Source organism: Athene noctua, chromosome 13 (assembly GCF_965140245.1).
Source record: "Athene noctua chromosome 13, bAthNoc1.hap1.1, whole genome shotgun sequence".
In the NCBI taxonomy this organism is placed as follows: domain Eukaryota; kingdom Metazoa; phylum Chordata; class Aves; order Strigiformes; family Strigidae; genus Athene; species Athene noctua.
In genome coordinates, this window is record NC_134049.1 from 8320151 (window position 1) to 8341741 (window position 21591).

The 21591-nt window shown below is 39.2% G+C and overlaps 1 protein-coding gene across 1 annotated transcript in view; it reads right to left on the reverse strand.

Annotated features, from left to right (window-relative positions):
- Positions 1 to 21591, reverse strand: part of AGBL1 (AGBL carboxypeptidase 1) — a 268409-nt gene that overhangs the window by 120527 nt on the left and 126291 nt on the right. Inside the window, exons 17-19 of the mRNA XM_074917492.1 lie at positions 12969 to 13098; positions 8045 to 8176; positions 3857 to 4033 (exon numbers count right to left, since the gene is read on the reverse strand). Coding sequence (XP_074773593.1) covers positions 3857 to 4033; positions 8045 to 8176; positions 12969 to 13098 — 439 coding nt within the window. The remainder of the gene's footprint in view (positions 1 to 3856; positions 4034 to 8044; positions 8177 to 12968; positions 13099 to 21591) is intronic.

The window sequence follows — 21591 nt, forward strand, 5'->3', positions numbered from 1 at the left end:
CATAAGATGACAGAACATGGTAACAACAAAGAGTTATGCAAGTTTAAAAATTAATCACACAAGAAACTTGGAAAAATATCAATATGTCTTACTGGAGACTTGATTCTTTTGGGGTCTCGATTGTACCTGACTGTACCCGTAGTCAGCAGAACTTCTTACAGTACAACCTTGCATTCAGTCCTTTAAAAACAGAAGATGAGAAGGGGCTCTACATCCCACAAAATGGAGGCAGCAATAAAAATCACATGGCAAGCTGGAAGGGATAAAAGCTCCAACAAGGGAACAATGCCAACAGCCTTCACATGAGCAAAGAAATGATAATCAGGTCTGGGGTTTTTTTTAAATTATTTTCTGTGTTGACCACAGGGTTGTAAACTGGCAGAAGCAGGAGGGAGAGTTCCTTGCAGAAATGGGCTGCTTTGCTTTTAGCAACTTTCACATGGAGACATTGCTCCTCTAAAACCAAATTGGGCAATCCAGACAAAATTAAAAAGAGTTTGGATATTTTTTTCCCCTTCTTTCTTCTTCCTTAGGTGAACAAAACCTTAGATAAGATCAATAGTTTCTTTAGTTTTACGTTTCCCTTCATTAAGGGTAGTTGGCTTATTGCGTTTCCATTGATCACACAGACAGGGAGATTCGACAGAGACAAACCATCTCTTCTTTCATTTCCGTCCTCCTTCCCATTTGAAATCAAATGACTTTTAAATGAGGTTGGGGTCACTATCCCTTCTCATTTACATATCAATAGTACCAAATCCTGCCTTATCTTTTAGTCATTAAACTATTTTAAAAATGAAGGCTACATTTCAATCCAAGAGAGGACACACACATTCCTTGGAAAAACTCTCGATGCATCTCTTTTGGACTCTCTATCTTAAAAACTAGGTTCTGGTTTACCTTAGCCCTTCCTCAACATTGTGGCAAGAGGGGGTACACTTACCAGCCTGTTCAAGTAATATTTTAACCTCTTGCAGCCTCTATAAGGGTTTCTTGCTCTTCCTAAATCCTTTGCACAATCCCCATCAGACATCCGTGCAACTCCAAGCACTGTATCTGCACTCATAGCCAGCAAAGCAGCTATTTGAATTACTTTTATCACTTACAAGCAGAAGAAAGCTAAAGCCCAGGATTCACATCTGCTGTGCTCTATTAGAAGTTTGACCACTGATTCACTGAATGATGGTGGATTTGGGAGTCTCTGCTGAATATAATGAGATGTTTTAAATCCTAGCAGCTGTTTGTATTGTACTTCAAGGTATAAAAGTATCAAAACATAAAGGCATGCTTGTCCAGGGGAGATTCTGGATATATCCCTACAGGGAGATCAATCCTACACAATTAGGAAGCTGATTCTATTCACAGTTAAACACAAATCTACTAATCCAAATATCAGAAAGCTCTAAATATAGGATGCTGACATCTCCTGCCTGAGCATTAGTCTCAGTCTATTGTTTACACACACATCAACTTGAGAGTCCAAGAATGAAGAACAGAAGTTGAAGTCTCTAGAAAAACATGACCTCTTATGTGATTAATTTCCAGTTTACAGGAATAATTTCAGGGCTTCCAGATACTAATGAAGTAGTTTTGGCTTGATAGATGGAAGCTGAGTATTAAATGGTATTACGCAACGAAATCTTCAGGTCAGCCTGTCAAGTCCATATCTAAAATAATTCACTTGTAAGAACAAGCAAACAAGCAAGCAAGAGTCAACTCCACAGACCACTAAAAGGAAGAGAAAACAGCCTATTAATATAAATCATTTGAAAGAGATAGTTTATGTAATTATATGCAGCTCCAGCGTAAATGTCAACATAAGAAATTATATTCCATTTTGATACTAACAAGTTCGGTACTTAGTGTACTTGGAAAAAGTGAGTGGAAATACTTTAAAGCTGCCTGACTGAATCAGAGAAACTGCAAAAAGTGTTTGCATTATCCTTATGATGAAGAAACGATGAAGAAATGCCCCCTCATGGGAATATTTGTGTGTCCTCCATCTCTGAGATGAATGATAATCCTAAACAAAGGAGAAAAAAAAAAAATTAAAGTAGGTGACCTCATAAAAATAACCCAATGATCAAACAGGGAGTCAGCTTTTCAGGGTGATCAGAATGGAAATTTCAAAACTGCTTTACAGCTTACAGACTCCTTTATGGGCCATAAGAACACTGGATTCTGTCACCAGTCACAAGCCCTCATATGTCAACTTGCTCTTGTCCTCGGTGGCTACCTGTGGTCCTGATCAGTGATGAAAAAGAGGACAAGAAAGAATGGAGAAAATATTTTCACATATTTTCAAGTATTTCTTTAAAAAGAATCCTGAACCATCTGCATTAGGTCTTTCTGCTTATTTTTGGTACCTCTACTATATAATACAGGGCCCCTGTGGGTGGCACAGTGCTTAAATGCAACATCTGAATGTGGCATTTAATGTTCTCTTCCTACTACGTCAAGCATCTAATGGCACAAATTAAGCAAATTTAGGTTAAAGACGTCACAGATGCTGAAGGAGAACAAATCATTAGATATCGATACAATCTGATGCATTACTTTTTTAGGTCTTACTGTAGTTATCTAGGAAATCAGTGAAATCCTCCTCTGTGGAGATCACTAGGAGTTTTGTTATTCACTTCAGTAGAGGTAGATTTTTCCCCCACTGTCTAAAAAAGATTCAAAACCACTGTCTTGACCTGTGGTGCCTATTAAAAAGCCATTAGCACTTCTCAGGAGTAGGGAGTGTTAGATGTAATGCCCAGGGCAATCATATTCTCTTCCTTTAAACTGTCTGCCGTTTTTTCCTTCTGCCTTTCCTGTCTTGGAATTGATGTGTGTATAGTAGAGCATGGTTAAAACAGTAGCTGAGTACTTCCTGGCTAGATTCTAGAGAGAGGTAAAAAGATTAGTATAGAGCTTCCAAAGATAATAATTTGAATGTCTTATTAATTGTTATTTGTAATAATGGCTCTTTCCTGAAGGGTCTTTCAGGATCCTTAACTGCTTTTTAATGCTGTATAGAAAAGGATTGCTCCCTAGTGGGAGAAATGAGGTAGAATATGGAAGCCTTTCAATGAAAGCAACAGGTTTGGGAAAGGAACAAGAGAAAGAATTCACTATTTGACCGAATGGAGAATTATAATCACTCAAATGCAATTAACAGATTTCATCCTGTGTACTTAAGAAGTGCCAGGAGATCTCATAGACTGTCATCTCTGATGCATTTGGTATGAGTACAACCCTTCCTACCAAGACTGGAACTTCCTTTGATGTGGAATTCAGGTCTGTTTAGATCACAGTCTCAGGCATACCTTGAGCTCATGACAGCTGTCAAAACTAGCCTTTGGCTGTCAGTAACAGGCAAGTCCAAATGCAGGATTCTGAGTGCAGGCACTTAAATTTAGCCAGGTGAATGCTAGACTATACCAAAGAGCTTGGTGTCAGTAGTATTCAAGCTAATTACCTTATAACTAGACTCAAAGATGTCCATATGACCTGCCAACACATTTTTTACAACACTGTGAATGCCCTTTTCAGGGTAAGTGCTCTGTATCATCTCAAAAACAGTACTTCCTTCAGCTCAGTGCTTTTGACTCCAGACTGGAGTTTCTTTTATTTCACTGTTGAATGAAACCTCAGAGCACGGACTATTTTCCTGTCATGGAAGGTAAAAGAGTGAGGGATCATGGAAAGATTTCACTGTGGAGAAACTCAGAAGCATGGCTACATGAGTCTGGAGAGAGCAGACAATGCTAAGCATCAAGGCAATAGCTATCTCCTCTGGTTTACCCTTCCACGTTCATGAGATGTGCATTAGTTGGAGGGTGGTACAGGGTTCTTTGAGAGATTTGCTCACTTTGTAGAGGCCATGGCTACAGCCACAGTACGTGCTCTCCATGGTGTAGCTCCTCAACACACCCATTTCCTTCCATACCACCACCCTGGCCGTCGACTCCCGGGACTTCTCCACCAGGAAGCTGCAGCTGTTCATGACAAATGCAGGGGCCACTTTATCCAGGATTTTAGGAAGAGTCTATGAGAAAATATCATCAGTGATGAGAAAATGAACTGAACAGATGCACATATGTTTAGATCATATACACATATACAGAGAGACCTGTGCTTTTTAATGCATATATAATCAAATCTACCTGTAGACACTGTTACTGAGATCTCCAACCAGTGCATTATATCCATCCCATGTGAAATCCTCAGATTCTAACATTTGTTTCACCTCAAAGACTAAAATGCTAAATATCTAGTACACTTAGTATATCTCATTCAAAACCAAACATTTTCATACTCAATAGTTTGGGACTGCTGTAGTCACTTTCAGAGTTTTGTTTTCAAGCTGCTTCAACATTGACCTACACCTTCCCGTTGTACCGAGAGGGGGGCAGTCATAGTTCAGTACCCAATATTCCTATTCTCCCCTCTCCAGCTATACTATATCTCATCCCACCATGCACCCACAATTTGACAAGGGATTCAGCTAAGGGAGGAGTTTTGTCTGAATCTAGCACAGAGCAGAGAAAGGGGATATGCATTCTCATAGAAGGTCACACATAATTATGTGAAAACAGAGCTCAATGTTTAACTAACTTGCATCATGACACAAACCCAAATATTATCATTGGAGACCAAATGATATATTTTATACACTCCATTTAGAGAATCACAATTAAAAGTAATCATGAAAACCCAGTAATAAACACATATTAGCCCTGAGTGATTTTCTTATTCTAGAAATCATATTTCCCAACAAAGTCTATAAGCAGTCCTAATACACTGCAGTATCAAATATTTCCATTAGTGTGAAGGCAACACTTACACTGTGCTAAATGTGTTGCTTTTACACTCTATAAAAACATATATTAGATACATTAATACTAGGGATGCTCTATGTAGAAACTGGACATGTGTGTGCATGTCTAAATTTTGGCACTGGTATATTGACCACAACATAGGCCAAAAGCCCCTTTGATCCATCTAGAGAAGAGTAAGGAAAATGAGGACTTTCATTATTTCTTTGACGACAGCCTTCTTAAACATTTGAATTGAATGAAATCATATAGAAGGAGTTCCAACTTATTGTTAATGTCATTTACCCTTGAATTTCATTCAGCGTGGGCAGTGAAAGCCAACCAGCTAATTTTACTTTCCAATAACAATGTTTCACTGACTGATTCTGAGCAATGGTAGTTCCATGCTGTTGAGATTCACTCACTGTACAGGAATACTTGGTTTCATTGAAAGAATAATGTCTTTTCCTAAGCCATGTTTGATGTGAATGATAAATCTTTGGTCTAAACTCTTTTGCAATATCTTCTGCAAATGGCTTAACTGTACACATCTCCATAACAAAAAAGTAAATTTAATTTTTCAGGATATTTTGGCCACAGCTGTCAATGGACTTTACCAGTTCTATAAAGATCTATAAGGTCCATTTTTCAGATGAAAAAACTGAGGTAGAGAAAACAGGAACAAAGGAAGAGATGGCGTTTTAAATCAGAGACCACTGCAAGCCTCACTCTTAAGTCAAGATCTCCAGTGTGCTACCAAGAGCTACAGCACTCCCTTTCCTGTGGGCATGCTGAACACAGGAATCTTTAAAATTGACTGTTTGCCTTAGGTGAAGCAGCCAACATTTCTGAATTGCCTTCAGTGTGCTACTTGCATGGAGATCAAAAATGTAATGCTTTTATGCAGTGCTTCCAGGTTTTCCTGGATTTGAGTTGAACAGGAATTAAAAAAAAATGCAGCAGAGCCATATCACCTAGATATTTATAAGCCTCAGCACAGTCATGACATCCAGTTAAATGGTATGTGAAAGTTCAGATTAGTTTTCCTTTTGCCCTTATCTGAACAAATACACAGATTTTTATAAGTACGTACTATCAAATACAATAATCAAATCCCTAATCCATTTCAGATTTTTAAAACAATTGAAATTATATGCATAATCAATCTTTTACATTTAATTAGATAAAAACACTGACAGGTAACAGTAATGCCTCTGTACGCAGGAGTCATTTAGGAGCATTAGCAAATCTGAATTTAATATTCTTTTCATTTTACCAGCGTTTGCTGGATTTCACACTAATGGTTCTTTCTATTCTACTTATTCTTCTCATCAATTATCTTTCAAGTGTATATTTTGAAAGAGTGAAAACACACCCTTTTAAAGGATGCTTTTATGATAATGCAGCAGTGTGACTGTGTTCCCTTTCTCACGCACAGCTGGATTTAGCATGTACAACAGCAAAGGAAGCTACTCCCCTCACACAGGACCCTGTCCATAAACCTCCAGTCCCATTAGGAAAGAATGGAATTATATTTCTTTACCGATGTCCCTGCAGAGATTACTGACAAAGGGGCCTGAAACGGCTATCAAAAGGACAAATCTTCAAGCTGGGCTTTGCAATGCCAGTGCTGTGCAAGTCACCCAAGGCAAACAAATATTAGATGGTAATGAAGATTCTTACTCCTGTATATTGCCAAGGGCTACAGCTGAGTCTATGACCTGTGAGTCAAAGGCTGTTCCAAAACCCAACATTTTCTTGAGGCATTTGGTTCCTGCTCCTGGGGAGAAAAATCAATCAGGGAGGCCAGATTAATCCCCAATTACCTACAGGAGGCAGGAGAGAAACTTGTGCAAACAGTGCAAGAAAGCAGGTCTGAGACAGGAGTGATTATCTGCTGCAGTCTGCAATTGCAGATGTGTTCTATATACCCAGTTTCCCCAGCCTAAGAAGGAAGAGGATGACCCATAGGCAGGAATTGCAGCAGGCACCCATCTCCCGTTTTGTGCAGAAGAGGGATTTGAACCACAGAAGCCTTTCTCATAGGCCACCTCAGAGTATTCTTGGACAGCCTTGGAGCCTGTCTTCATTGCAGATTCAAAACAGGCTCCAGATGCTGACAGCAGCATTTGAATTCTGTTTGTGTAACAGCGTCCCATCCTCAGCCTTTTCAAGCCCTCTGAATTCAAACACAGCAAAAGATGTCCTGACTGTAAGTCCCCTCTCAGCTTTCTTTGTGAAACTGTGTTTGCCACAGGGACCCCTCACAACGAACATTGGAGGACTTTCTTCCAGCAGTTTCAGTATGCTGTGTACAATGCCTTAAGATGCAGCATCCTTATGGGAGGATAATTAGCATCTGTGCTGAAGTAGCAAAAATTATAGAGACATAAACAGACTTTTGAACTTCTTTCAGGTTGCAGTGAACCAAGCTATACCCTCTGTAATCTGCTTAAGGCCACAATGAATGCTTCATGAAATTAGCATTTTTGGAGACTATAATTAGACTTAATAATTTAATTTTTTTTTTCCCCCACAGAAATTTGTCATTTAAGAGGAAAATAACATCTAAACATACACAAAAAAAAAAAAAAAGAAAAAAAAAAAAAAAAAAAAGAAGAGATAAGCAGGAAATCCAGAGAACAGTTTGATGAACAAGACACTCCCATGAAGTAGAAACAAACCAGATTTTAGTATTTGTTCTTTCTAATTCCAGAAAAATTTCTCTAGCTATGACACCAAGCACTTGCTGTGGAGGTAATTCCACTACCTTAGATCTGTTTGACACACACTGAATTCTCTAGTGTTTTCAGTGGGACCGGGAGATTTTGTGATGAAACAATTCAACTGAGTAGGACAGGGGCACATTGCCATTTTCTCAGTTATCATTACTCAGTTCCTATTTATTTTCTTATTATGGTGGGGTGAGGGGACAAAATTGCATGTATATTTAGAAATTGTAAATCACAAAAAAATATAGCTGTCCTATTAGACTGTAGCCAAAGATTATAATACAGCATCTTGCTAAAACTAAAAAAAAATAAGGACCCATCTACAATATTCTTGCTAATATTTGGTGCATGAAGATGTTGTGAATGATTTGAAACTCTCTGGACCATTGCTCCTCTGGAGTAATGGAAGCTTGCGCCTATCTCCAAAATTTGTAAGCTGTCCTTTTCTTAACTAGCTGCATAAGTGCACATACATGCCAGTAACTGCAGAAAGGAACAAAGTAGACCTACCCTGTAGCCAACATCTTCTGTGATAACATCTGTGTCAACCATGCAGCCTGCTTGCCACAAGGTCTCCTTGATGCTGCAGCCATAAACAAACACATTCTTTTTCTGGGAGTGTCCATGGTAGTCACAGAATACCTAGGGAGAGGGGAAAAAATTATTTAAATAAAGCAAAATCTTGAGCAGTGAAAAAGAAAAAAAATTCCTGGTTCTTCATGATAAGCACTATAAGACTATAGGGGGGTATTAATGTTTTTTTCAGATTTCTTCAGAGTAGTGTAGACTCTGGGCCATGCCTATAACCTGTGTCAAACTTTGTTAGTCAGCTGTATCTTGCTTTATTTATTTGATCTGACATGATCTCAGGGATCCAGAGTCAAGACTAGTGCATTTCTGTCTGCAGCAGAAATAAACATGACACCTGTGCAAGAATCCATGGCAACTCAGGAACCTAAGGGTTCATGGTAACGTATGATACGACAACAGATCAATTTGTCAGGCTCTTTGTGCTTCTAAACTTCTAAACTCCAGCTTTATCCTCATGAGATTTGAAATCCATGCTTTCCCAAGCAATTAATCATCACTTTGTCATCTTTAAATTCAAAACCTGTGCTACATAATTTTTAGGAAATTATAATTGTGCAATTGTATTTCACAATGCTGTCAGATCTTTGCATGAATTCCTGGAAGCCAAGCACAGAACATGACCTATCTTCATGGCAAATACTCTCATTCCACACTAATCTATCTGTTTATCTAATCCATCTCTCATGTCAGCTGTCATAAACTAGGCACAAGGCACATTCCCAGTTTTAGCAGAAGTTTTGATTATCTTTATAGGCAGATATCGACTCCTATAGAAATGAAAATCATGATTTAATGACCCAAGAGGTAAATATTGACCCAAGTCTTAAAGAATAATCAATCTCGGTGCCCTCTGAGATATGAAGTCGATATACACACTCCTGTTACATATATTCTCCATGTCTTTATCAGGAATATTCAGAAATCTGTCAATGAAAAAATGAGCATTTCTAAAGAGAAGGAATTGGTTCATTTAAACCATTATTCGCCATTGAGTAGAAAGGAGCTTCAAGATTTCATGGAAACAGTTTTCCATGGCTTATGTCAGAGACAAAAGCATAGGTGTAGGAAGGTAGGGAAGAATTACGGATCAATATAAAGAGAGATGAAGGAGAAATATGGGGTAAAAAGCATATATGTATTCTTACATATACAAGAGGGGAGAAACAGATGGAGTAGATGAGCTTCTTCCACTAACTGTTAGGGCAAGATCTACCCTAGTATGTTTATTTACCAGCTATACAGTAATTAAGTTTAGCTGCAGCAAGTCAGGAAGTTTAATTAGCTAGGAATTGAGCATGTACATTCTTTCAGCTCCTCTGACAAACAGTAGGTTGACATACTGGAGAGGCAAAGGCACACATCCATAAAGAACCATTCCACTGCTCCTAATTAGGTGGGCAATTATACGTATCTCAGAGCTTATACACTGCTCCTTCTTCTGGTTTCTGACCTGTCAATTTTCCTTACTGCACTATCATTCACCTCCAGCTCTCTGCAGGGCTCTGGGTCTGCACATCCCCATCTTTGCAGCACGCACTTGCCACACCTGAAGCATGTGAACAGTGACCTACCCAGCAATAACTGCTCCTGCTTATACCCTTGCCACCCAGCAAAAGCAGAAAGGGGAGGACAAACAAGGCCATCTGAGAGCTGCTTGTTGGTGCACACCTACAACCTGCAACTTTTCCAAAGGAAAAAACCAACATTCCACAGACCCCAGAGACTCAGCCCTACCCAGCTGTGTGCATATTTTGCAGGGTTTAAACACCCCCTGCACTTGAAGTAACTGTCTGAACCACGTGCAATTATCGTGTAATGTCTCCTTCCAAAGAGTTGCATTTATTGGTTCTCTTAATGACAGACATTTTTCCAACTAATGTTTCATCTAAGCTATCAGCAATACTCAGTCATAGCTTAGGTTAACCACAGGTACCACCTAGAATTTATACCTATGAATATCAAAGGGGATTTTATAGCTCTCCTCTTATTTCAAGGCAGAGAACTCAGCTCAACTGGGTATCAATTACCTGCCAATTTGCAGAATTACCAACACACAAAAGACACAATATATTATCTGCCTAAAATACTATTTTACATATCAGAAACCACACAGGGATGATCAGATAGTCAGAGAGTGGGGCTGACTGATCAGTAGCAGTCTATAATTCTGCACCTCAAGAAACTGGCAGATGAGTCCTTAATGACAGATCTGGAATGAGACTTCTTTATTGGTAAAGGATTATCAAAAGTTCTGTAATACAACTGCTGTTTCAGGCCATGGGATCTGAAACTCTTTCACTGATCGTCTCCAGCTTCCACAGTGGAAGCGTCAGTGCTACTGGAAATACTTTCATTCCGCTTGCAAGTTGCATCGAGCTACATTTTAATTAAGTTGCTGGATACTGCAGTCACTCGGAATGTTTATACTCAATCATTCTTTATAATACATTCTTCTGCCTCATTTTCACACTACAGGGTAGCTTATGTCTCACTATTCAGCCAAGGCTAAGCGATATTTTGTAGTCTGAGCACCCAATACAAAATCCTTGCTGGGATACGTTTGGGCAAACACTAAGCAAACTTGGAACCTACCAGTCCTTTTTCTCCAGCCTGTCCTTCCATATGGCTGGGACACTAATACACACGAACTAGTCAAACTCCCGAGTCTTGCGCTCACTGGGATATGACTCAAGACACAGATGCAAATTTTTATCTATTTAAAGTTATTTGCCAGCACTGATCATCCTAAAGGTAAGGCTTTCTAACTCAAAAACAACCCTACTCATGAGTCACAGAAACAGGCACCTTTTAAAATAAAGGAAAAGCAAAACAGAAAATGGAAAGGAAGAAAATCTGTTGAAAAACAGAACATTCTGATTTTTTTTTTTTTTCCTGTAAAGTCTCATTTTTTTCCTTAATAGTATTGTGACAGGACTTTGAATCTCAGAGTTTTGAAGTAGACATGCCTAAGGTTTTTCCTCACAATGAGTTACACCCTTGCAGGCAGATGCTTGTTTCCAAGCTTCATACAATGCCTTTGAATGGTGGCAAACTGCTCAGTGCCTCCTGGTCCCTAGGAAGCACTTTCTGACCCCCCCAAGAGCATCTTGCTCTTCTCTGCAGCTCAGACTCTCTTGAACAAGTTGCAGGTTCCCTGTTGCACGCTTCAACAGCATTGTCAACTATAATTTCTAAACCATACCAACTTCTCACCACAAAAGCTAAAGGAGAGCGCAACTTCTCTCTTGCCATCAGACCTGGCTGCTCCCACACAAAAGGCTTCCAAGACTCCCAACTTTGCTGTTCTCGGTTGAATGGAGATCCTATGCTGCAGAGGGCTGCAATGCCACAGTGCATCCAGTCCCTTGTCTTACTAGGGTTCTCCAGAACCAATGAGAGAAGCAAAAAAATAAAGCATTTAGCAGACTGTTGTCTATAAAACTTACCAATTAAAATGGCTTTGGTTTGAAAGGCTGTTAACTTTAAAGTTCTTTCCTTTTCTCCTTCAAGCAGCTTTTCTTTGCTTTGAAGAAGAAACTGCTTGTGCATCCCCCCAGGATAAATGAAACTAAACCACTTCACAGAAATCATTTGGCTAACAGTGAACTTGGCTCCATGGGATATTGGAGGTAAAAAAAATGGAGGGGAAAAAAAAAAAAAAAAAAAAAGAAGAAACCCAGCTCTCTTCTGGAGGAGGGAAAAGGCATTTTTGAGCATGTATAAACTAAAATCAATGTACTCTTCAAAGGCAAAAAAAAAAATCAGTTTACTAAGTCTGACATGCAGCCTGTGAATGAGGGAGATGATAGGATCAATAGTCTCCCTTCACTCAGCCACGATGAAAACTTGCACTGAGTGTTCAACTTTATGCGCTTGGATATGACAAGGATGGTTGTGTATTATAAAAGGCCAGATAGCAAAGAGCAGGGTAAAACAAGACTGATCCTACACTGCTCTGAACCAAAGGAAAAGGTTGGTGAATAAATTCACAACTGTGAGCTGAATTTCCACAATATTCCTTGTCTTGCAGAGTTGAATTTCAGGGCTGTTGACTTAGCCAAAAACCACAATTGCACAAGAATTCACTTAGCCCACAGATATTCTCACCTTGTCTGGGGCTTTTCTCATCAAACCCAGAGTGAATTGGTGTCTTTGGACATTTCCTTCCTGACTGCAGCTATTATCAGCCAACCTGCCACTCTGTGCATCCACATCTGTTCATTAACACTTGAACCTTCCTGTGGTTTTTCTCCTGAGGTCTCAGAACTATCTTTTCATTCTTCTGGGCAACAAGACTGAGCAGGTAGGATGGATACCAGCCCTATCCCAGTTGAAGCTTTGAGCTTAGACCCATCTCTCGTGAATTTCTGGTAACCCCCAAAACCAGCCATTTTCTTCTCATTACTAAAGCAGCATGACAATTCAGACATTTTGAGGGCTGCTTCCTGTGATTTTTTGATTGCATTGGTTATTCCAACATGGTTTTTTACATAGTCCATTCAAACTAAATCTTTATGGACTTTCTCCTATCATTGACATGAAGATAGCAATAACCTACTCATAATATTTAGCTTAGTTGGAGCACTTTGAGGATATTAAAGAGCTTTAAGGAATTCATTTTCTCATTTACATTCCAGGTATTCAGAGATACTGAAATTTGGAGTTGTTGGTTAGAAGATTCAGCAAATAATGAATATCCAAGGCTTCCGAAACAGTTCTCTAAGATGAAAGTGTAACAGCACATGCTGCTTTCTAAATCATTCTTTAAAACAAGACTGTTCACACAACTACAAGTAAGCAATTCATATACAGTAACTCACAGAAGATTCTGGAACAGACTCACCAGAGGAGCCCGGCCAATGCTGCGCAGGTAATAGAGAAGACCTTTGGCATGGTAAATAGTTGGATGGAGCTGGGAAGTGGGTGTCAACCACTGTCTGTTTAGATCATCCCCACTCAGTGAACAACGGTGGCTGAAATCAGAAAGCACCAGATCACAAACTAGCAAAACAACAGCTGATTCCAAAAAGTTTCTGGTTCTGGCACAAGGGCAGGGAATGTCAGTTAGAACACAGATATAAAGGTTTTCAACATTGGGCTGGAATAAACTAGTGGTCCATATTATATTTCAAAGGTGCTCACAGTATATGAATTTTATCATTTCATTTCATTCCAAGGTTCACATAGTTGCTGTCCTGAGAATAAATGCAGTTTCTCCTTTACTTAAGTATGTACAAATCAAAAGACTACTTACAAAGTTTTCTATAAAATGTTCTAAATTCTGTGTTATCTATGAAATTCATCCAGCTTACATAGGGCACAGGCTTCTCAAAAACTCCACAGCAAACAAGTACATCTAACTCCTACTCATTCTAATTGAAGACAGGCACTTGAATCTCTTCGACCAGTCTGAAATATGAATGCACTTAAATGAGATGAGCTGGATATCTCATTTAAGCTGCTCCACTCACAAAAAATGCCGCTATCTAAAGCACATCAAGAAGATCTTGATGCATGCTACATCATTATGTAGAACAATTACCTAGCTTCACTGCAAAGGCTGAATAAAAAGCTAAATAAGGATCCCAGATTAGCACTGAGAAAATGTTTCCCTTAGTTGGCTTGAACATATTCTATTACTGACTCAGTGATCAGTGGAAGATTTTGCAGGATGTTTGACCGCATGGAGCAGTACATCACTGTACAATTTTGCAAAATCCAACTACTCTCCCTTGTTAGTGACTGTGTGTAGATCAGAGCCTCCTCACAATCCTCAAAGGATTTGCTGTAATTTGGTTCACAATTTTCAAATCACAGTGTGCTGATAAAATTCAGGAATCAACCCTCCAGCATATGATATACTGTGGAAGGTCCTTATCATACTATCCAGTTCAGCACTAGAATGCTTCTGGTGGCATTGTAAACTTGGGCTGGCTTGTGCTTCAAGGAAAAAAAAAAAAAAGAAATCTTAAGTGTTGTATGAATTTCTAGCTACGGAGTTGCATCTAGATTTGCTATTCCAGCCTCCTACAACAAAATAAAATACATATGTATTCATGGGGTTGTGGTCTGTTCTTGTATTGGCAGAGCCTTGCACTGCAGCAAGGGCAAGTTGCATGTAGCATCTTCAGCATTAACAATAACTTGCAAATGATGCTTGAAGAAAAAGGGTCATAAAGCAGGAATGCTTTAAAAAAAAAAGTATAAACAATGGAGAACTGGTTAAGAACAGAAGACAAAGAAATAATGAGTCACTAAGAATATTCATACATTTTTAATGTAGAAAAACAAGATCTCTAATGCCATCTTGGGGTTTCTGGCAACATCACAAGATCCATTCCAGGTTTCTTCTAGTTTCACTGATCTCTGAATTCCCTTCTTTCCTTATAATCCATAGTTCCCGTGTTACTCATTTGGCAAATCAGAAAACATTAGCAGTAGCTCACACATGAGAAGTCAGCAAATGCTGCTGTGATGCTTCTGCCAAAAATTCTATATGAAAACATGACAACTTCTGTTACGTTTCTTAAAGGCTCTTCAGATAAAGTTACCTTTAGGCTCACCTCTCCTGATCTTCAGGACAACAGCTGCTAACTGAGATTAGCAGCTCTATTTCTGCCAAGAACTTGCATGCTTACGCAGTTTCCTTTCAATAGGTTCAACTTCATATAAAGTCATTGGGTGGCTTTCAGAAACTCACCTTTCCCCATTGTGACCCGTAAAAAAATAAGACCCATACACTTCCTTGACTTAAGGGTGTGATGTCTTCCTGCACCACAGTTATATCAGGGAGCACAACTAGTTGTAAATATCAACAGAATTTCCATTCTGAGGGAAAGAATGCTAGCAAGACTTTTATTCTCACACTTCAATTTAACATCAAGAAGAAAGCAAAAGAAAAAGGTCTTGTTTTTTCAGACCTACAGAAATACTTTTTCAACACTTTCACTGCCTCTACTTCCCCCATTTTCCTGTTGGGATGGACACTAATTTATGTCTACTCAAACATCTATCTTAAAATGCCTTGGTACACAGTGGAAGAGTCCGACATAAAAAGCAAAACATGCAGGGAAGTAGAAATGAAACTGAAACCTACTTCTAAAAGGCTTCAGTAAATACATAGATTAATATCAAACCAACCCAAAGCTCAATTTTTATTTCACTATTTCTTAGACTAAATGCCTCTGTAAAAAAATTTTCTTATTCCTTCTGAACGTATAAAGAAAAGTCATGATCTGTTAGAAAAGCATGTAAGAAAAACTTGTGAGGTCAATTAACACACATTAAAACCGAGTAGAATAAGGCACTGGTGTTTCCTCCTGCAGAATCTTGTTCCAGCGTGGCCAATGGACTGCAATGCATTACTCATACATGAGCACAGTTTCCACACAGCATGCTGACATCTCCATCGTTCACAGCACCCTCGCTCTTCAGACAGGTTTCACTCAGTTCATAACACACTTTACCAACTCTGTTGCTCTGATAGAAACTGAGACTTTTCTTAGAGGTGACCCTATGACAAGCCAGTCCCCTCCCCTGCAGCTCACAGATGCTGCTGGTTGCTTAATATTAGTTTAGTAAGTGTAATCCAACTCTAAAACAGTAATTTGAAAACTCTTATTTACTGCAGGGAAGGAAGGTAACATCTGTGCATATAGGCAAGAGCTGGAAGACAAAGTTCAGCTTTATCCCTTCAACGATTAACATCTCTGCTCATTTAAATGACCTTTAAATATTAGCCCTCAGCCTGGCAGCTTGCATCCACAGCTCTTAAGGAGATGCAGAAGTTTAATTAAATTATAAGAGGCTGATTTTCCCATCCCGCTCCCTTCTCCCATCATACTGTTCAAGTCTGTTTACTTTTGTAGATACCAGCTCCCTCCCAGCCCTGTTCCCCCTTATTCCTTCCTTTCTTCTCTCTCTTTCCTAACAGTGATGACATTCACAGATAATGGTTTTGTCCGTTATGCTCTGCAGCCAAGGGTGAAGGTAAAATATTAAGCTGATTTCAAGTGCTGATAGCAAATAAAGGGACTGGGAAGCTGAGACTGGCTTTGAATGTTTGGCAGAATTTAATGAAATTCACTGCTCAAATCAAAGGCATTTCTTACAGCTCAGTCCTAAGCTATTATATTTGCTTTAAATGTTTTATGTGTCTTTTCTCCTTTACAGCATTAGCAAGACTACCTGCCACCTTGGAGGGGACGAGTAGCAGCTCAAAGAAAATCATGAAAACATCTGCCAAAAAGAATTCCAATAATAAAACCCCACCTCTGTGTTTCTATACAGATTACCTGTAATTTTGCTATTTGTTATAGATCTTCAACCCAGATGCATTACTCGGATATATTCAAACCAATTAAACCGCATTCCTTTTTTTCACAAGCCTGATGCTTTTGTTATAGCCCTGCCTCCTTTTCTACCTTTATACAGCCAGAACATGCTCTGATGTGTATCAGCCTATGGGAGAGCTGTTAGTGGTCTCTGGGGTAGCCATGCACTGCCAAGTGGAGCACAGAAAAAGGAGATTAAAAAAACCATATTTGACTTTCTCCAATCAGGCCCTGCTAGTTTCTCTGCTAGGTATCTATAGAGTGACTCAAGAGAAGCTATGGAGGTGGTGGAAGAAGAGATCCTCTGATCCTTACCAACTAAACTTTTCTAAATGGACTTGGCCACAAAACAGTCACAATGATAAAGGGCAAGGTGTTCAGCACTTAGTACTGCCTAAGGAAAGAAACACATGGGCAGTCTGTCCTCTAGATGTGCTCCAATAGCGTTACATAGTAAGATGAATAAAACCAAAGCAAAGCAAAGCAAACTCATGTGACTGGTTCTAAGCAGAGTAAATTCATCCTTAGGTGAAATATCATCAATATATGCCACCAAGAATATTCCTATTTCTACACAATCTTCAGCTCTAAAGATGTATAAACGCAGGTGGTCATGTAGAACTACTCTATAAAAGCTGGATCCCTGGCATCTGAAGTTGATACTGCAGGCAGAAAGGTCAGGTTGAGATTCCCCTTCTGAACCCATATTTGGTACATGAACTTCTAACTGAAGCATTAGACTCTTGCTCTGAAGCAGGGACACCTCACAGGGAGTTAATGATAAAGAGGTTAAGTAGCTAAAGCACAGACTTGTTCAGTTTAAGACAGAATTGTATTTTAAATCTGTTTGCACTTTTAAGACCTTGCTTTTAATCTTGTACCTCAAAGGCTGATATGAAGTTTTACTAAAGATGTGTTTTCTCTGTTGTCTTACTCTTAATCCTGTTTGGCTTCGAGAGCAAGGTAATCTCTGATACTGCATTAAACTGCACTAAATTCTGCATGAGCTATGTGTATAGATGGAGAGATGCTACCTGGTCCTAACCTAAGGCTGCATGAGGTCAATGGAATCCTTTCAGCTGATTGCAATAAGCCTGGAACAGTGCCTTGCACAGGTACAAAAATGGGAGGTGTAGGGGAAGAGAGAGAGAAAAAGGTAGATACACAGAAAAAACAGAACAAAAGGGACGAGGAGATGCAGAGTAAAGAGACTGGAGGATAAATATAATGCACAAGATATTAGACAAGGAAGAAAACAAGAAATGGAGTGAGAGAGAAGTCACTATTTAAGGAAAAGATGTTGCTGTGCTTGGAAGATAAAATGATTCAAAGTCTCCTGTCCATTACAGATAAATGGAAAGACAGGGCCCATCATATTGAATGAATGATGTCAGGACTGATAACAACAGCACCTGGGGCACAGGGAACTATAAAATTTAAAGAGATGCATTGTGTTTGATATGTAGAGAGCAGCATCACCATTCACTGTGCATCTTAAAAGCAGACAGCAGTACTAGCATAGGAGAAGAATATATACAAAAGTAAGCAGGTACACGTAAACATTAGGATGCCATTGAGCACATGGGGCACCCTCAGCCAGGCACAGCATGCTGGACTTTATAAATAACTACTGCCGAGGATGGAAGCAAAAATATTTGCATTAAGGTGTTCTGGTTTTGCCATTTAGAAAGCTCAGATCAACTCAAAGAGAAAAAGAAAAAAAAAAAAAAAAAAAAGAGGGGGAGGAATCCTTCATTTCTTCTGATTTTAAATCTTTTCAGAAAGCAAGATTCAGTGATGTGAGGAAGCAGCAGCACCAGAAAAGCCCTCCCTTATAATTTAAAGAAAGGTGTCAGAAATATAACCATTATTTTCTGTCTTTGATTTTGGCTTTCTTCAAGCCCATGTGCTGAAACTATAATGACTATATTCATCATGTCCATTCCGCAGAGATGCTCATCCAATGCCACTCAGCCACTGCATTGTGGTATTGCCTTGGGATGCCAACCATCATTCCAGAAACAGAATATCACCAGAACAATGTAAATATTGGAGTCTTTACACCGAGAGCAATCCAATGAAACAGTATGCTTATGTAATGTGTAACAATCTGGATTTTAAATGTTTGGACGTTTTCCAGAAGCTTCAAAATGACAGCTAACTAGTCTTCCATTCTCTGAAATTTCTGTGTCTTAATGGCATAAGAGAAAATACCAAGTGCTGAGGACCTCTTTGTAGAGCTCTTCATTTAATGTATTTAATTTTCTAGCAGACATATATACAGACTTGCACTACAGCACTCTACAGCTGGAATCAAAGATGGGGGGATTCAGAGGGCAGGGTATTTTTCCTACTGTGCTCCAGACTGCAGCATTAAATTCATGGTGGAATATCTTTCCCACCACAAAAATGGGCCACTTAAAACTCCCTCTGGGACATCTCAGTTTCACATCTTGGCAAGCCAAAGGGTTTCCCTCCAGTGAGGTGATCCCTTCACCTGGTTACTCCAAGGAGTGAAGAAGGCGATGCTCTTCCTTTGTTCAGGGTGTGAAGTTATTAGAGTTTTCCCTTGTTTACAGTGAAATACAGGTGAACAGCTGCAAGGCATATGCACAGACACTGATGAATGAAACAGTTCCCATCAGCATTACTGCAGCTAACAATTCATTTCTGATCATTCACTCTTTCTTTCTGACTGCAAGCAACATGAATGCTAAAATGTCTATATAGAACCAGGCTCAAGAGCAGTTTGCCTTCCCAGCATATCAGGAGCCACAATCCCTATTCCATATCTCCTCAAGTGTGCATTTCATTCCTAAATTATATTTACAGTCCCCTCCCCACTTACTTTTGACCTACTAAAATGCTAATTGCCCTCAAGCCTCATTTGCACCACATCTTACTGCGACACCTGCTCTCATCATGACTAAAGGCCGCAGTTAGTATTAGAGCACCAAGGCAGGCATGCACTGTTTAACTAGATGATGAAAACCAAGGCCAGAAAGTCAACATCTCTGAAGAGATCCCCATATAAAGTACCAAGCAATGGCGATTTTTCAATTGCACTGTGAACTCTTACTGCCTAGTTTATTTTATCTCTATGACCTTTAAGAGGAAATTTTTTACTGCTTTCTTCTCTTTTTTTTATTGCACCTTACACACACACACAATGTCAAAATTAGCTCCTGAATGACACTTGTGCTATCTGGATGTCAACCAATTTAAGGATGCCATTGAAAGGATCTGTCTCATTTCAGACCAGGGCTGCTCTATGACTCTTCCCTCCTGGCACTGACTAATGAATCCATGATGCATAATGCTTCCTTTTGGGCAAACGCTATCCTGAAGTATTACTCTGCCAGCTTCTTCTTGCCTCCCTGCAGCTAAGCACTGATAATAATTAACAGAATGAGCCTTCAGTGTTTCACTTTGTACATCTGCCTGATTTTGTCACAATGGACAATCCTTGCTTCCCAAGGTAAATAATGCAGGCTGTGCTCTTCCTGTTCGGTGCGTGTAACTGTCTCTACCCTTGCTCAGCTCCCTCTGTTATAAGGGTTATTTTTCTCTCTGTGGACGCATTTCATTAAGTCACATTGGTCACAAAGCAGTTAGAAATGCAGAATGAGATCTGCTTCACTCCAGATAATGCTGTCAATGTCATAATCAAATAAGACAAGAGGTTCACATGACCTACTGCAAAGGTGAGTTAGCTTACCTGTGACAATGCTGTTAACCTCCCTCCCAGTTCCACATCAAAGGATGCCCGTCAGATTTCTACTTCTAAGTATAACAACTGTAACTATTAAATACCAGATAACTCATTGCCTATGAGTTATCATTGTTATTTAAGAAAAAAGTGATAATGATTTGTACTGTTTTATGAAGAAGAAAATGAGGATTCAGGAAGCAAATAAAAACTGGGTTCTCAGTTTCCTGACATTGTCCATGAGATGGGCTCATCTCGAGTCTCTTCTCAGGATCTTCAAATACTTTATACATCATTAAATAAAAAATATAAATCCTTAAACCAGCATTTTTAGTCACTATCTTTGGATGGAAAAGTCAATTTTCAGCTCAAGAAGTTTCTTATAAAAAGTATCTACATTCTGCAGGCGGTGGTGACTTTTCCTCACCAAGCACACACCCTATTCCACTTAAAATTTTACTTTTGGGACAAACAAAACATTTAAGGTTTCTGAGGCACCCATTCCTCTCTGTCAGAGGGTGTCCCTGACTGGGCCACATGTCCCCTAATGTGACATCAGGACGCTATGGCAGCAATTCAGTAAGATGCAGAATTATAATGCGACACGGGAGTTGTAGTTTGGCTGGGGGAGCCAGAACAACAGGGCAGCCAAACAACTCCCAAATGGAAATACTGTTTTAAAACAGGAAGATTTGGCTCCAGTTTTGTCTATCCATTATTCATAGAGAAGTTTAAGCTTTCCATAGGGGCAAAAAACACATTTTCCTAAACAGCCCCACTTGCATCCTCCTACAAGCAATGTCAGCAAATCCTAATTTTGCAGGCAAGGGTATTGAGGAGTTAAGCCACTCGTGCAACAAAGCAGTAACTCAGTGAGAAACTAGGAATAAAACCTGAGATCTGATGAAAGCATATCAAATTAACTAAAACTTTACTTTCAAATTAATGTCATTTAGGCTGTTTCTAATTCCTGTATTCTGATTTTATTTTAAATGTGGCTTATATCCATATAGCTGAAGAGGATTCTTAACTTACTTAAGCTAATTGCTCACATATGGGTTGCACTGAATTAACTGAGTTGATTTAAAAATCTGTTAGTTAAATCAGTGCAATCTCTGCATATAAATGAGCACTAAGAATTGCAATTTACAGATGATTGTTCTAGACATTAAACCAAAATAAATAATGCAGAAGGGCAAAGTGTGGCATCATAGATTAACAGTGAGAATCACAAGCAGAGGGGTGTGTAGAGGCCCAGAAAAAAAAAAAAACAAAAAAAAAAAAAACAAAAAAAAAACACCAAAACGTGCAGCAATGACCTCAGATCTCTGTTAGCTTTTCCTAGAGTCCTTACTTAGCCAAGTAGTCCAGGAGGTGGTACTCCCTCTTGGTGTCCTCTGCTTCTGTGAAGCGTAAGAGGTAAT